Source organism: Delphinus delphis, chromosome 17, assembly GCF_949987515.2.
Source record: "Delphinus delphis chromosome 17, mDelDel1.2, whole genome shotgun sequence".
NCBI lineage: Eukaryota > Metazoa > Chordata > Mammalia > Artiodactyla > Delphinidae > Delphinus > Delphinus delphis.
This window is the reverse complement of record NC_082699.1, coordinates 61,127,547-61,145,421: the sequence shown is the minus strand read 5'-3', so window position 1 is coordinate 61,145,421 and position 17,875 is coordinate 61,127,547. Positions and strand designations below refer to the sequence as shown.

General features: G+C 40.3%; 1 protein-coding gene across 2 annotated transcripts in view; it reads right to left on the bottom strand.

Moving 5' to 3' along the window:
* Positions 1-17,875, bottom strand: part of COLEC10 (collectin subfamily member 10) — a 170,933-nt gene that overhangs the window by 115,534 nt on the left and 37,524 nt on the right. The window contains exon 3 of one of the 2 annotated variants that reach the window (XM_059995098.1): positions 1,727-1,852. The exons of the other annotated variant lie outside the window; for it this stretch is intronic. Coding sequence (XP_059851081.1) covers positions 1,727-1,763 — 37 coding nt within the window. The 5' untranslated portion in view covers positions 1,764-1,852. The remainder of the gene's footprint in view (positions 1-1,726; positions 1,853-17,875) is intronic. 2 annotated transcript variants of the gene reach the window in all.

Here is a 17,875-nt window from a genome sequence, read left to right as displayed (position 1 = left end):
AAGAATAAGAATGATTTTTGGAGAATATAAATAAAATGTCCTGAAAACTGGAAGTTTTTTAGTTTGATATTTGAAAACTTTCCAAATTTTCTGATTTGACAAGATGCTGAAGTCCTCTAACGTTTGGAAAGTTTTGACATCATATTGATTTAGTACAATGACTCTTATTAACAAAATCCTTTGCTAAAATTGATGTTTTGTAATTTCCCTTGAAATATCTGCATTATGAAACCAGAACTTATAATTCTATTCAAATATGCATTAGAATGGAAAAAGCAATGAACTGGGTTCTATCCTTGCCTCTGTGAAACCTAGATATATAAACCTAGAATGAGTTGCCTCCATACAACTCCGTTTTGTAGCGTGTAAAATCGAAGTCTGTGTTACATTTTTTGGATCTCTCCACTAATTAAATCCCTCTATTAACTGCCCTAACTAAAGACTATGATTTTATGTTTGGCTCTAGAAGGATCTGTGTAACCATAAGAGGGCAGTATTCCATTTAAACAATTTCTTACACAATTTCCTGTAAGTGCTCAGTACACTAAAATTACAGGACTTTGAGATTGGCATAATATTTGCTAGTATTAATCCCCTTAGGATTATGTTAAGAAAAGTAATTTGTCTTTTTTAAGTATGAATACATAAATTTATCACAGCTAGAGGCAAAAGGGAGTCATCTTACTCTTTCTCTGGCTATCAGGCTTGCATTTACTTAAGTTGAGGAGATCATGCTTCTATCTCATCAGGACTGTAGTATATTAAAACACACTTGTCAACCCAATTAAGGGGGGACATTCTAGGGCTAGGATGTAGATTTATAGAGACATTTTTCTATGGATTCTGGGTAAACTGCAATGTACATGGTTGCAACTAATTCAAAATCAGTGCCAATGTCCCACATCAAAATCACATTTCAGTAACAGGAGGTAAAGTGAGAAAATAAAAGGGTAAAAAGGCATTTTTGGATGAGAATTTACTTGGGTCTTACTTGATGCTCAACACATTTTTAAAGGAGTGGAAAGCTTAGAAACTACTCTTAAGGCATTTACACCATTTAAAGAAACTGAATATGTATTCCTTAAACAATGAAAGATAATTTATGAAAAATAGAGTCTATCACCATAAAAGGTATTCTAATTTTCTGTATCAGTGTCCCAATTGTTAGCAATTTTATCTGCTTTATAAGCCCATTATCTTACAAGGACAGAAGGCCATGGAAGCTTGCACAGCTCAAGGTTGCAATAACAAATTCATGGTTTATGGACCTAAATCCCCTCTTCCCTCTCTTCTGTCCTTTACACTGGTTTATTATCTCCTGGTTACTCATCTCAACCTAAGAATGTCCCTTTTCTGTCTCCTTGACATTCAGTTCATCCTTTCTCTACATAATGTTAAAGTATCTTCTCACTGTCTTAGAAAACCACCTCCATCTTCTATAGTTAGAGGAAAAGAATGTTTAATAGTTTAGAAAGGAAAGGTCCAAGCACAGGGAAATCAAGGAACATTTACCAGTTCCAGGTTATGCCCATTCCCAAAGGATAATCTGTCATCCTCTTGGCTTACTAGGGATATTTGAAGAATCCATTTGACTTGCTTAAAATCACTGTTTTCATTACACGCATTATTGTGCATGGCTTCTCACAATAATGGAGTGAATATAAGCAAATGATCAACACAATGAATCATATGAGAATCATCTTTTCTTTGAAAAGAACATTTATACCTGAAATAGAGAGGCTTGCTTGGTCAAAATTATCCATAGGATGACACAGCAGAACTTACAAGTTGAGGGAATTTAGAGATGCTATATAAGTTCGCGCCTTGCTACAAGACCAGACGGAAGCCATGCCTAAAAATGAAAAAAAAAAGTCATTTGATCACAAATGTTACTCTAATTTTACTCTGACTCTATTTTGATATTTAAAATTTATTCTGATATAGTGTTAGGATGTTAAAATGTAAATTGCTTTTATCCTGACCTTCGTTTTATTGTTTCTCCTCAGCTTTTATTACAGAATTGTTATTGCTATGGAAATGGTAACTTCCTGTTTGTATTTCTGGCACCCTGAAGGGCATGGAAGTTGGCCAGTTTAAGCTTTATTAGGTAGCTACTGAGAGATAAATGTCTGCAGCATTTTTGTTTTGTTTTGCTGCAGTTCACTAAATGAAAATCTGTCCATTAAAAGTAAACTGTGTGGTCAATGCTACAGCAATGTCTCCCTTTTCTACCAGTAACACACTATAAACCTTAAGCTAATTTAGGTTAATTATGAAGATCCACTATTGCTGCATCTAAGCCCATATGAACTTGAAACTAACCAGTCCCAAAATTTGTATGCCAGATGAGAACCATGGGTAACGTTGGATAGCAGATGAGAGCCATGGGTAAGGTTGGATAACCTTTCCAGATGTGTTTCATCACGGCAGCTACCCATTGGAGGGAAATCACAGTGGAGAGTTGAGACCTTGGCTTTCCAGGTTCATAAACCTGGTTTTGTGAGTTTACCTAAGTTTTACCTCTGATGCTTCTTATAAACAGGAACATAACTTTACTGATTACTAAGGGAGATACCGAGAACAGTGGGAATGAACAACTCTAGTGATCAGAATGCTTGTGCCCCATAGCCCTTCATTCACAGTCTTTACTAGGAAAAAGGCAATTAAAAAACTGACTTAGTGATAGAAAGTTACTTGATGAGAGAGCAGTAAAGGGAACTGAACGTCCTTAAAGGAATTATCTTAATTAAAGGAAGATACACCTCTCGGCAGTGATCAGAACATGGTACTTTGGTCTGCTTTTCTCGATGATGACAGAATAGTTATTAGCAGAAATCTGTACTCTCTTTTTTCTTCTTTCTGTAGAGCTTGCATTTGTCCTAACAAACTTCCCCTTTATTTAACCAAGTAGGTCGTTTTATGTAAATTGCACTAACAAAACAGACAGTCCTTGCTCCATGGAGCTTTAATTTTAGTGGTGAAAAACAGACAACTAAATGTGGTATATAATATTTTATGTGGTTAAAAAACAATATTGAAAATAAAAATAAAGAAGAGTAAGGAGGCAGAGACCAATGCAGGAATTGCTGTTTTAGATGGCATGGTCCAGAAAGACCTCTCTAAAAAAATGACGTTGGAGCAAAATGACATTGAATTAAGTGAAAGGCAGGTCAGAGATATATCTAGGGAAAGAAGGTTCCAGGTACTGAAACAGGTGTACTTACTATGGTGACATCACCATAGCCCAACACTTTCTATATTGGGAAAACCAAATTAAAGTTACTACCGATGGTATCCTTGAAAGAGGAAAAGAGTCCCAAAAGGACACTGTGTGATTGAGGACTTTGGTTTGGTGATGGATAAGGAAACCGATTATTGACAGCCATCATCTACCTAGGGTACATTTTCCTTGTACCATTTGGAATTACTTATTGTCACTCAGGGTCCCATCAGAATAGTAGGCTAAATTTAGGAAGGTTTGATAAGGCATTATTTACACTGCTGTGCAGTACCCTGAGAACTTGACCGTCATAGGCCCTCGAAAATGAGGAGATGGCATGATTAATGAAACTCAGAAGAAGTGAATGATAGCTTGAGACAAGCTATCATCTTTGGTAAAGAAACCCAACCATTCCCAGGTGACCCTGCAAAGAGGGATGTAGTCCATGAAGATCAGCATCCCCAGGATGGGGGTGGGGTTTGGGGGAAGGGATGAAAAGATAGCAGGCACACCTTCTTTCCCTTTCTGATTGCCAGTCTGAGACCCTACAGAGATTAAAATGTGGTGTTCCAGTCCTACACACTCAACCTAACACTTACGCAACTGCCCCTTCCCCGATGAAGGCTCAACATGCCTAAGGTTGACCTTATATCAAGTTGTTTCTGATAACAATGGAAATATAAAGGCCAGTAGACAGAGATAGTGCTAAACATGGCTTAATCTTTGGCCACAACAAAGTCAGACTCCATGCAAATCTCAAAGAAAAATCAAGGACTATAAAGAGAAGGGGTTTTGGGTCTAATACTTGAGTGCAAGTCATACCTGTGACAAGTACTATCTTTGTGATCATTGATCAAGTTGCTTAATCTCCTTGCACTCCACTTTCTTTATCTATAAAATGAGCATCATTATAGTTCTTACACATAACATTATTGGGAGGATAAATAAATATATGATGGATGCAATGGAAGGGGCATTGTAACCCTCAAAGATGCATAATGCTTTCTCCCACAGATAGAAGAGCAAAAAGAAGTACTTAGTCATACCTGCTTTAGAAGGAAAAAGGAAAAGGCATGAACACATAATAAGAGTCCACTATGCCCCAGACACTGCTTAACATATATTATTTAATTCTTTGAACACCACCTATAAGATGTTAATATTACCATTTTACAGGTAAGAAAACTGGGGTTCAGAGAGACCAAACAATTCACTCAAGATCACACATCTTGTAAGCGGCAGGGCCAAGATTCCTAATGAAGCAACGTGAATCTCAAGACGATGTTTTTACTCCTGACGTCATCAATTCTGATTAAGCTACTCCAAGAACACAGAAAAACTGTATACTTCATTTCAAACCACTCCTGGGCATAAAGAAGAAGCTCATCAACAACTAACTTAGAGTCCTTCCTCTCCCTCTCTCTGTGAGATGCCCAGAAGAACACTCTGCTAGGTAGTGGCCAGGACTGGGGCATCTCTGCTGAGCCCAAGGTGCTGACTGTTAGATTCAATATGAAAGGGTGTTCTTCCTTGACTTTCAAAGTGCTGAACTGCCAACACTCCTTCTCATGTGGGAGCAGGCAGAACTGCAACAGGGACCTCTGCCTTCCCACCTTGGTGGAACCAGGCGTCCACATCACAGAGCTCAGGTCCACTGCCAGGAACCCAGTGAGGATCACCACCATGCTTGACCAAATGCCATTTGTTTCCAGAAAGGGAGGAAAGTAAATAGCCTTTTGATTTGTTGCTTCTCAGCTTCTTCTGAAAGCTACCCTAAAGGCTATAGTTCAGGTGGGTCTAATACAGCCAGAGTATATGTATGGTAAATCAGGCTGGGAAACATTCAATTTTATTTTGGTCTAGTGGGATGGTGGTGGCTAGGCAGAGTGTGAGTTCATCTGAGTGGAGTGAACAGGGCATGGGTTCCATTAAAGAGGGCCATTTTGTTGGGTGCAGTCATGACATGTTGGGTCAGGGAACTCAGTGCAGAAGCATCGATAATGGTGCCACAGCCAGGCAGGAGTCACACCTTCAGGCATGCCCAGAACCAGTATCAACCAGGTTACATCCACTGTTCCCAACCAATCTTTGGTTCTTGGGTAGGGATAACTATTCTTTGCCCTTCTGTCTTTGTATGAAGAGTTTTGCCCAGCCCAACTTCACGGTTTTTTCTCTCCAGCAGGGCTGTGAAACTTTTCTGATTGTTTTTCTCAGTTTTGGAAGGGTAGCAGCCTCAGCATAATTGTGAACTCCATGAAGGCAAGGACTCTGTCTCCCCCTTCACCATGATATTCACCCTGCATAGCATCTAGATGTGATAGTAAACTTCTGTTAAATGAGTAAATGAATTACCCCCATGACCTCACCTCTCATCCAACCTGACAAGTTACTGTGTGTTAAGTGCTTTACATGGGATTCCTAGCAGTCTAGTTTGTTTGGTAGATACAAACAGCTCCAAAATATATCAGTGGCTTAAAACAACAAAGGTTATTTCAGGTTCGCTGGTGGATGAGCACCATATCACCTTCAGGCTAGGACCCCACAGGATGCAGAAGTCCCCATGTTGAACCCTGACGTTGCTGAAGAAGACAATGAGCCAGTGAATCTAATCCTGGCTCTTAAAGGGCTCCTCCCAGAAATGACATGTGTCAGTTTTGCTCATATGTCATTGGCCAAAGTGAGTCACTTGGTCATCACCCTCACTCCACAAGGGGTGAGAAAGTTCAGTCTTAACCCAGAAGAGAAGAGAACCAGACTATTTGTGAACATCTCTATGACTTTCATCCACATATTATTTCATAGAAACCTTATAATTCATCTAGAACAAAGATGCTATTATTGGTCCTACTTTTCTTTTATTGAGGTGTAGCTGATTTACTGTGCTGTGCTCATCTCTGCTGCAGAAAGTGACTCAGTTCTACACAAGGATCTTGAGGTTTAACAAGGTTAATGAGTTGATCAAGAAAATCAAATGGTGAAGCCTGGCTTCAAGTGTAATCACTTAACCAATCTGTTGAATCTTGCTATCCCTGGAGTCTGGCAAGCTCTGTAAGGGGAGACACAGTGAATTCTCAGGGTGTCTAGGACCAGATTCATCAAGGGTCTGTGCTTGAAATCATTAAGCTTAACCTTATAGTCTGAGTCCCTGTACCTCTGCTCTCTGACTTATCCTTTCTCTTTATTGGAAGAACTTGCTATTCCTTGAGGAGGATGATAGCTACTTATTTAAGACATTAAACATCAGCCATCATCCCTTCCATGGCTAGTATTTTAGAAGTTATCCAGCAATGGCAATTTTCTTATTTGCTGGTGGTAGATAATATTCATGGAATTATTATGAAATTCATATTTATTCTTTCCATAACACACTGGAGCAGCTCAGACATCAGAGAACTGCAAATTCAGTCTGTGGTTCACATTTTTCTTTCCACGTAGACAGAGAAAAATGTTTCCCAAATGCTGAGATTAAGATGTGGACTTAGCTTGTTGGGGATGAAACATCAGTGGGCTGATGACCTGAAGACTATTTCTGTGGAATCAAATGAGCTTGTTAAAAATAAATTGTTGGTCTAAAACACTGTCACAAACCTTTGACATGATCAGGGGTCACTATCAGCTGACTATTTATTTAGATAATTTATTAGGGTTGGCGTAACAGCCACAGAAACTCACTCTAGCCAACTTGTGTAAATGAAGGAATTTGTTAAGTCCTGGGCAGTTCAAAAAATCAAAAGAAAAGCAAACTACCAAGGCCCTGGAAGGAATGGAAACAGTGCATCTCTGGGGATCAGGCCTACCACCATCAGTATTCATCAGCTCCAAACATCTTTCCTCTGGGGGGTCTCTCCACTCCAGATTCTGATGCCCAGGGTACTGGGAGAAAGGTTCAGAAAGGCATTGCATGGATCATGTATGTCTATTGCTCACAGTGCCTGGCAGATGTTAGCAGCTCAATAAATTTTTGTTGAATGAGTGAATAAATGAATGGCCAAGGTCTCTGAGCCTCATATCACTCAATCAAAAAAATAAAATAAAATTTGATGATTCTATGAAGTCTGTATTAGTTGCCTATCATTGCTGTAACACATTACCACAAATTAGTAGCTTAAAAACCCCACAAATTTATTATCATATGGTTTTGGAGGTCACAAGTTCAAAATGAGTCTTACAGGGCTAAAATCAATGTATCACCAGGTTGTGTCCATGTCTTGGCTATTGTGAACTGTGCTGCAATGAACATTGGGGTGCATGTGTCTTTTTAAATTATGGTTTTCTCTGGATATATGCTTAGGAGTGGGATTGCTGGATCATATGGGAGTCCTATTTGTAGTTTTTTAAGGAACCTCCATACTGTTCTCCATAGTGGCTGTACCAACTTACATTCCCACCAACAGTGTAGGAGGGTTCCCTTTTTTCCACACCCTCTCCAGCATCTATTGTTTGTAGACTTTTGATGGAAGCAAACTAAATGTCCATCGACAGAGGAATGGATAAAGAAGATGTGGTACATATACACAATGGAATATTACTCAGTCATAAAAAAACTGAAATAATGCCAACGTGGATGGACCTAGAGATTATCATACCAAGTGAAGTAAGTCAGACAGAGAAAGACAAATATCATATGATATCACTCATATGTGGAACCTAATTTTTTAAAAATGATACAAATGAACTTATTTACAAAACAGAAACAGATTTTCAGGTATTGAATACAAAATTATGGTTACTCAAGGGGAAACGTGGTTGGAGAGGGATAAATCAGGAGCCTGGGGTTAACATACACACACAACTATACATAAGATAGATAACCAACAAGGACCTACTGTATAGCACATGGAACTCTACTCAATATTCTGTGATAAACTATATGAGAAAATAGTCTGAAAAAGAATGAATATAGGTATATGTATAACTGAATCACTTTGCTGTACCCCTGAAACTAACACAGCATTGTAAATCAACTATAATCCAATAAAATTTTAAAAAATAAAATAAAATAAAATCAATGTATCATCAGGGTTGGTTTATTTTGGAGACTCCAGGGGAGAATCAGTTCCTTGCTTCTACCAGACTCTAGATGCTGCTGGCATTACTTGGCTTATGGCTCCATCACTCCAATCTCTGCTTATGTTGTCACAATTCCTTCTACCAACTTTGATCCTTTTGCCTCTCTCATAAGAATCTTTATGATTAGATTGGACCCACCCAACAATCCAGGATAATCTCGTCATCTCAAGATTCTTAATTTAATCAAATTTGCAAAGTCCCTTCTACCTTGTAAAGTTAAGGTATTCACACGTTCTGGGTAATAGGATGTGAACACCGTCGGGGGACTATTACTTGGCCCACCATAAGACCCTTTTCAATTCTGAAATTCTGTAATGCTCTCATTGCTGATATTGATACTAGGAACCATGGGGACCACCTGGCCCTGTTGTATGTGGAGCTTACAGTCTATTACAAACAAAGTTGGCAAAGCTGTCTAATGGGAAATCAGGGCTACTGAAAGAGAATTTACATATCAGGTGATTCCTGTCTGTTGGATGAACCAGGTGGCTCATTGTCTATGCCAAACATTTGTGGATAAGAGCAAAGATTTTTGTTAACAGCATTTCTACTAACTCCACCCCAAAATGGCATCACTATGAGAGGACATGGTCTAAAGAAATCACTCACGTGGAATTCTCACATCCCCAGAAGGGAGTCTGACTCAGGGCCAGACTAAGAACCATAGGAGATTCCCAAGCACTGAAAAGATTATTAAAGATAATTGTGCTCCACTTCCATTTGTAATTTAAAAGAAAAAACCTCTAAAGTACAGAATAAATATAGAGAACTAAGACAAATATCTAACGTTATCTATGATGACTATTGAATGCTTGTTCTGAAATATCTCTATCAAACAATTTTAAGAATTGCCATTTTCTTCTCCTGCCTTCTTACTGATGCATAAATGCATTCTTAATCCTCTTGTTGGACAGTGCAGCCCATAATATTCATGACCTACCAGAAATAATACCATCCTTAATAAACCAAGCCAGTAATTTCTACATGTCATTTTATGATACCTTAGGCTTTTACTAATACAATTAAGAGGGACTCTGGCATTCTAAATGCTAATATAATTATTTATATTAAATATGGACCCCAAATTTATAATACCTAGGACCTAAAACAAAATCTCACTATGGATCTCAGGCTTTAAAATGTTGTATCTAGTAAACAACATGCCTTTATTTACAATCACTCATGTTTTCAATTTTTTATCAAAGGTATTATTTGACTTCACATCTGAGCCTCTGAGCAGCCTGAGATACTAACAGTTGACATTGTTTGAACAACCAGTTTATGTTGGTGTATCAGCAAATACTTTATACGTTTTTAATCTAATACGTAATACATAATTAAATCCCCAAATTACTACAGGCATTATTATTATACTCATTGTAATATGAGTGAACTGAGGCTCAGAGTGGTTAATTAATTTGATGCAGGTCACACAACAGAGCAGAAATTTGAATCCAAGGAGTTGGTCTCTTAACCATTATACTCTGCTAATTCCCAGTTTTCCCATACAGGTTAGCTGTCACAGTAGTCAGATGCAAGGGCTGTCTATGCAGCCTTTGTTTTCTCTCTGTTTCTTTTCTTTCCATTTCTTTTCTTTTTTCTCTCTTTTTTTGAGAGTAAACTTATGATTTCCAACAGTCTAATGGTTTGAACCAGACCTGTACATCACAATAACTCAAAGAAGTGTTTTCAGGTATGTTTTTGCCAGGCCCAACCACAGAGCTTCTGATTTGGCACACTAAGGCAAGTAGATGCCTGTGTGTAGGTAAAAGATCCCTGCATAACTCTAACATGGACTCCTGAGGAAGAACACTGCATCAGGTCTCATTAGATACTGAAAGGAGGGCAGAAATTGCATCGCCCTGGACGCATCTACGAATCAAGGACCTGGACGAATCTACGAACTCCAAGTGGTGTTAGAAAATTGGTCAACAAAAGCATAACAACTTCAAAAAGCTTGTGAATCTAGTCTAGATGGAAAGAAAACTTAACAGCAGAAATGTGGCACCTGGCTTGACACCTCATAGTAAACACCATGAAACTGGAACCATTTCACCATGAAACTGGAAATAATCAACCACCCGTGGTCGTTTGTAGCCACTTTTCCTGAGTTATTACATGTCTTCACATTCATGAGAAGAAAAGTAGGGTGGAACGGAGCAAAAGAATAAAACTCTAGATAAAAGAAAAAAAAACCCACTGGAAATACATTATGGTTGGAGCTAAATAGTCCCAGTCATTTAAAAATGGAGCAATCTCTTCAAAGAAAGAGCAATGGGAAATAAACCCATAACTTTTATTCACCTCTAATGCTTTCTGTTCTCCAGACAAGCTCTCACAATTTTGCAAAAGGGTTTAGCAGTCTTAAAAAGACATGGTGAGAAGTTATTTCGAAGGATCGGTGTGTTGTGACATGCTCATACTGATTCTGCAGTCTCTCTGCATTACTTCATATGAATTATTTAAAATAACCCACACCCTACCAACACAATCACTTGCGTCTTCTTTCATTCTCTATTTAATATTCTTGTTGCTGTTGTTATAGTCAGAAGACAACCTTCTGGCTTTCTGTTTTGTTTGTACTTGTGAGAAAGGCAAAGGAAGTTTTTTTTAAAAAATGTTAATGTCTGCTTGTATATATAGTTGATTTTTTTTAAATGCACTACTTTGGTGTCCTCTTCTGCTTCTTTTTCTTGTGAGTTTCCATGTGTAATCAACAGACACTAAGTACATCATTAGGACATACTAAATTTTTTTCCATAGCCCTGGGGCCATCTTGCGCTCTGTTTTTTTTCATTAGAGCCCCACACATGGTGTTTTCAGTAAACTTTCATTTCCTAGGATCTGGTCTTTTTCCACTGAACTCATATTTTTCCCTGATTTCCTTTTAGATTATAAAACTGTTGCCAAATTAGACATGGTTTTTAGAAAAACACCACCACTGCCTCTCCTGATGTTGAATTAGTATTTAATTCAGCCACCCAGTAGGAATATCAACAGTCACCCATTCAAGTGACAAAATTAAAAATTTTTTCATCCAGTCACGGCCTGGAAAGAATAACTGATTTTACTACTCAGTTACCTGACTTGACACTGATTTTCCATTTCCATGACAATGATCCCACCATCAGCAAATATCAATTGAATGCCTACAATTCAGAAAGCAAAGGGCGGTGCCCAGGTCTGAGTATGAGGTCCATTAATAACTCCCCACTCCTTCCTTTCCTGTTTGGAAGACATAGTTGGAGGCTTACCCAGCAACCACACCATTCCCCGCTTCCCCACTCCCCCTTCACACGCACACTTCCTCCCAGCAGACAGAATCTGCCATGCAACATGGAGACTGAAAATGCCAGGTACATGCTTTCCCAGCCTCCCTTCTGTTTACAGCACCAGCCATGGCCACTGTGACCTGAAGGGAAGTCTGCTGAGACTGGGGTAAGAAACAGGGGAAACAGGGCAAAAGAACATGGTTCTTCTCTTTGATTAAAAGGATTTTGAGAAAAGTTACCCCCTTTCAACTTTTTAAGATACAATTGTTTTAAAAAAATGCTGAGGGATTAGGCAGCCACTTTGCAATCATGAAGGAAAAAGCTGAAGACCAGAAAGCAATATTCTGAGGAGGACGAAGCCAAGACGCAAGAAAGGGATGGAGCTCTCAATGATGTTTTGAGCCATGGCGCCAAACCTGGAATTTTCCTGCCCCTGCAATTTATATTACAGAATAATGATTGCATTTCTTATCAAATCCATCTTCAAATGGCTAGTCTGTATTTTGCAGTTGAAGGTATCCCAACTAATATACCTGCTTAATTCTTCTTCCTTCAAAATTCAACTGAGACATCAATGCCCTATGAAATTTCCCTCAATAGCATGTTTGGCACACCCCATAGCAACCTCACTCCCATCTCCATCCAGGTGGAACAAAATGACCATTACTTTCAATTCCCATGTTACCCTGGCATACAGATGCTTATTTTCTTACAAAACTTAGATCCTCAAAGCTCCCTCTCATTCACCAGCTCTCAAGTCCAATGCAACAGGGTCTAGTTGATGTGACCACTTGCCCCATCTGTTGGCGGCAGGCAGAGTTAAATGTCTTTACTAAGAGGGAGAATCTCTGCTCACACCTAGGGAAGGACAATGACAGTAGTTGAAAGTTCAGAAGCAGAGGAAATTCTTTGTTGCTCTATATTGAAGCCATCAACGTATCCGTCTCCTCTTCAAGATCGTAAGCACTTTGAATGAATGGATTGTGTCTTTCTGCAGAAAGTTTAGCACATAGTAGATCCTCAATAACTGCTTGTTAAAATAAGCTAATTATAGAATTTAAATGTTAAAGCTCAATGACACCTTAGAGATTATTTAATATAACCTCCTAATTTTATAGGTAAGGATATCGAGGACTGGAAAGTTTAAATAACTTTCTCAATTTGTAAAATAGGGGCAAAGCTAGAACTACTACCAAAATCTCCTAATCCAGTGTTCTTTCTATTCCACCAGAGGTATGAATGCATTTGTAATCTAGGTGGACAGAAAGGATATCTTCAAAAACATAACTAAAAACGCATGCAGATACAATAAGCGTCACATGTTGTTGCAAGAGGGGAGACAATGTTTTGGACTCGGATGGATGGTGAACATTAGCTATTACCCATGTCAGGTAGCACAGTACTATGGATTCTTGGACTTGTTGCCTTCACCTTTGGATATCAGCTTGTAGTGGGCATCCCTGACTTTCCAGTCTAAATTTGGAGAACATCCCATTTATTTTCTCCACAGCACCTGCGACATTTTCACTTCTCTCAATTTACCACATAACACTGAACATTTATTTATGCGCTTATGTGTTCACTTGTTTGTTTAATTTGCATCTTCTCCAGAATAGCAAAAGCTATGTCTATTTTGTCCCTGACTCTACATCCAGCACTTCACAGAGCCACTGATAATTAGTAGACACTCAGTATCTAATCAGTCATTAACTTATTCAGCAACATTCCAGATGATGGGAGTACAAAAATGAAGAAGAAAGGCAAAAGTCCTGCCCTCTTGGAGCTTATAGTCTATTTGGGGAAGAGAGAAATTAAGCAATATAACATAAGCACAATACTGCATATTTACGGACTTTCAGATGCCACCAACTTGAAGATGCATTGTTACTTCTATGTGTGAACAAAGAAAAAGACATCACAAACTTTGCCATGCCACTGGTATTTTTCGATGCATCATAACCTCAGAGAGCTCCTTGAATTGATGAATGAATTAGGTTGGAATTAGGTCTGGAGGGATAGTGGAATATCAGAGAAGTGGGTAGTCATAAAGAACTGATATATTAATCAAGAACTAACCTTGTATTTACAAGGTATGTAGTAACTTTGGTGGCAGATATATCCTAACCCCAGCCCTGGCAATCATTTGTTGTGTGGGCTTGAGCAAGTTCTTGAGTCTCAGTTTCCTAATTTGGAAAATGGGTACTATAAAATGTGACATTTCAGATTATGTATGTAAAAAGACCCTGAACTTAATGGAGACGCAACAAATGATGGTAGTTTTTATTACCTTTATCATTTTACTCAGCAACTCCTCAGGTGAATTCTAGTTGATATCCTGTTTATTTTAACTGTTGGACCCTTGTCTTGATTTGCCAGTTCTGGGCTTCCCCACCTCCCACCCCTCCCGCCCCCATGACCTCCCACAGACTCTGTGCTCATCTCGTGCACCTTCTGTTTCAACATGTTACTTGTCTGTCTTCCCTACTAAATTATAAATTCCTTGAACATGTGAACCCTGACTTATTTATATCCATCATATCCAGAATACAGTGCTTGGAACCTAGAAGGTTCTTATAATATTTGTTGACTGAATGTGAGACCAAATATATTTTTGTTGGGGAAAGGGCCTTCCAGGTAAAGGAACAGTTTTTATAAAAGCCCTGGTGGGGCTTCCCTGGTGGCGCTTCCCTGGTGGCGCAGTGGTTGAGAGTCTGCCTGCTGATGCAGGGGACATGGGTTCATGCCCCGGTCCGGGAAGATCCCACATGCCGCGGAGCGGCTGGACCCGTGAGCCATGGCTGCTGAGCCTGCGCGTCCGGAGCCTGTGCTCCGCAACGGGAGAGGCCACAACAGTGAGAGGCCCACGTACCACAAAAAAAAAAAAAAAAAAAAAAAAAAAAAAAAAAGCCCTGGTGATAGATACATTAGGCATCCATCTATTCACTCAACAGAACTTCTTTTGAGTGTTAACTGGCAATAGATTCAGAGACGATTACCGCTCCTTGGAGCACAGGGAACATCCCATGGAATAAGCAGGTTAGTCCTCATCTTGGGCTTTCTCCATCACACTAGTTAATCTCTACCATAGGTGGTTACTCATCCAGTTTGATTTGCATGTGCTGTTCCAGCAGTCCCTCTCCATGGAAAGCTGTTAACTTTATAAGGTTTTAAAGAGACTGCAGATGTTTCTCAACACTTTTTCATGGGTGCCAGAGTTTACATCCACCACTGCTCCGTGGAAGGGCTGCCTTTTAGGTAATGCAAAACAGCAGGGGTGGGGGGATCAATCTGCCTGCTTCCTTCAGACAGGTGTGCCTCGGAGAGCATGAGATCAGCTGTAGGCCCATGCATTGACATGCCAACCTGCAAAGTCACTTCTCTGAAAATGCTTTAGCTTTTTTCATTACTTGAGAACTAAGCAGGGCATTAAAAAATGTCCAAAACCAAACCCCCCACTGAAATTTTGAGGTCTCTCTAAGCAAAAATAATCTTTTCCTGGTTTCGCAGGTCAAGAAGCCATTAGAAAGGAATCATCCCAGCTGCCCAAAAATGGTCTCGAGTCCAACCGCCTAGGCGCCAAAGCCAACACCACGTTGACGCAGATGGATAGCCAGCCAGAAAAGGTAGAGTGCCTGTGTTAGGCTCTCTCTGCTCCTCCAGCCCGGGAGTGAAGCGAGTGGAAGAAGGGAGGAGAGGAAGGCAGACCAAAAAAATCAACATAGTGCAACATGTCTCATAGTCAAGTCAGCCATGGCGGGGTCTTATAATGCTGTTCACCAGTTTTTGCATCGTGCAGACAGAGCCAGCTCCTGTATCAGATGAGCCACTTATAACCTTCCATCTTGGTACCTGCCCACAGGCCTCAAATAATCAGACAAGGAACAGTTCTGATGAGAGTTGAAAATACCCTTTAACCTATAGAAGCTTACTATCAAATGATGGATAATAGCTTGAATTCAGTTAAGCAGAAACAGCTAGCAAAATATAATGGAGCATGGAAGTTGTGAATCTAGAGTTCAAGCTCTTGCTTTAATTTCAAGTCTATTTCTTGCTAACTTTGCCACCTGGGACTGGTCTCTGGTCCTCTCTGAGTGCTACTTTCCTAATTTTTCTAATTTTCTAATAGAAATCCTTAACTTACCTACCTGTCAGTTATTGGTCAAAGGTTAAATGATTAAATGATCTCATGATATCCTGTTGATTTAAAAGAACTGTACAGGGACTTCCCTGGCGGTCCAGTGGTTAGGACTCCTTGCTCTCACTGCTGAGGGCTAGGTTCAATCCCTGGTCGGGGAACGAAGATCCCACAAGTCTCGGGGCCATAAATAAATAAATAAACAAACAAAAATTTAAAAAAGAACCGTACAAATGTTGGATTGTGTCTTATGGCTTAAATGATAAAATAAGAGGGTATATTTAAAGTTAGCATGACAATATAGATATACTTTAGGAATAAGAATATCATTCTTATTTAAACTTCTGATGCAGTTTGGAATGGAAAGCAGATTTTGTTTCCAGACAAGTAGCTTTGCAGAGTGGTTCAGAGGGGGTCCATATTTTCCCATCCCCTTCCTCCTAATCCTTCTCTGGGAGCAAACAGGATAATCTTTTGATCTTTCTGCTTTATTGGCAATGTATATGGTGTGGCTAGAAAAATATGAGGCAAAAATGAGGCAAAGAATGGCTCCTTTACATTTTGCACTGTCTTGCTTTAAGGACTCAGTGAAATAAGGTATGGAAAAAGTACTTCAAAAAGAATAAAGTGAAAAAAAAAAAGAGGGAAAAAAAAAGAATAAAGTGGTTTACAAATGATCTCTTAAGCACAGTTTTGATCATGCTCAAATACCCTTTGAGCTTCCATTGCCCATAAAACAACAGTAGCACCCGGCATTCAAAGTCATCCACACTTCCTCAGCCTCTTCCTTCTCTGCTGCTTTAGCACAAAGACAAGGTCCTCTGTACCTGCGCCTCTCACGTTCCCTCTGCTGGGACCATGCACCCTGCACTACCCATTCTTCCATCACCACCACCAACACACCCCACCCCTGCCCATGTCTGGGCCTCCAGGAGCCTAGTTTTTCCTGCCTGGAATCCATTTCCTTCTCATATCTGCCTCTTAAAAGCCTGCTCATTTTTCAGGACCTCCCTGGTGGCCCAGTGGGTGGGACTCCACGCTCCCAATGCAGGGACCCCAGATTCAATCCCTCATTGGGGAACTAGATCCCGCATGCGTGCTGCAACTAAGCCCGCATGCCACAACTAAGACCCAGCGCAGCCTAAATAAATAAATCATAATTTTTAAGAAGCCTGCTTATTTTTCAAAGCTCTTCTCTTTCAGGAAGCCTTTTCAGGTAGCCTCCCGCCCCATCCCCACACACACCATCAATCCCATTTCAAATGTATCCTTCCTACCCCCTCAACTCCTAAAGACTTCATACCATATTCGTATCATTATGCCTTCTGACCTCCTGTACCACTTCTTTGCTGTAATTTTTTTAAAGCGTGTGTAATAGTGGAAGCCAAGCTCTGATTAAGAGACCAGGTGATAAACTCCCAGAAGGCAAGGAAGACACCTGGACATCCACTTCCCATAGGTTTCCTCAGTGCTTGCACAGGATTGAACCCTTTGCAGGCACTCCTGGATGCATATGCCTCAGCTGATTTGACTGCCATGGTTGCTGGGGGAGATTTTCTGCTTTAAATATCTAGTTTAGGGCTTCCCTAGTGGCGCAGTGGTTGAGAGTCCACCTGCCGATGCAGGGGACGCGGGTTCGTGCCCCAGTCCGGGAAGATCCCACATGCCGCGGAGCGGCTGGGCCCGTGAGCCATGGCCGCTGAGCCTGCGCGTCCGGAGCCTGTGCTCCGCAACGGGAGACGCCACAACAGTGAGAGGCCCGCGTACCGCAAAAAAAAAAAAAAAAAAAGTATTAAACATTTCCAGTAAGGGGCTTCCCTGGTGGCGCAGTGGTTGAGAGTCCGCCTGCCGATGCAGGGGACACGGGTTCGTGCCCCGGTCCGGGAAGATCCCACATGCCGCGGAGCGGCTGGGCCCGTGAGCCATGGCCGCTGAGCCTGCGCGTCCGGAGCCTGTGCTCCGCAACGGGAGAGGCCACAACAGTGAGAGGCCCACGTACCGCAAAAAAAAAAAAAAAAAATCTAGTTTATACTTTTAAATAGGTAGTAACTGTAGCATGAACAGTCTTTGAAACTATAAAATCTCTCCTTACGATGGCCTAGACAGCCGTGTCCACGCAGCACAGGTACAATCATTCTAAAGTAATACCTTGGTGAATTTGATTACAGAGAAGTGTTG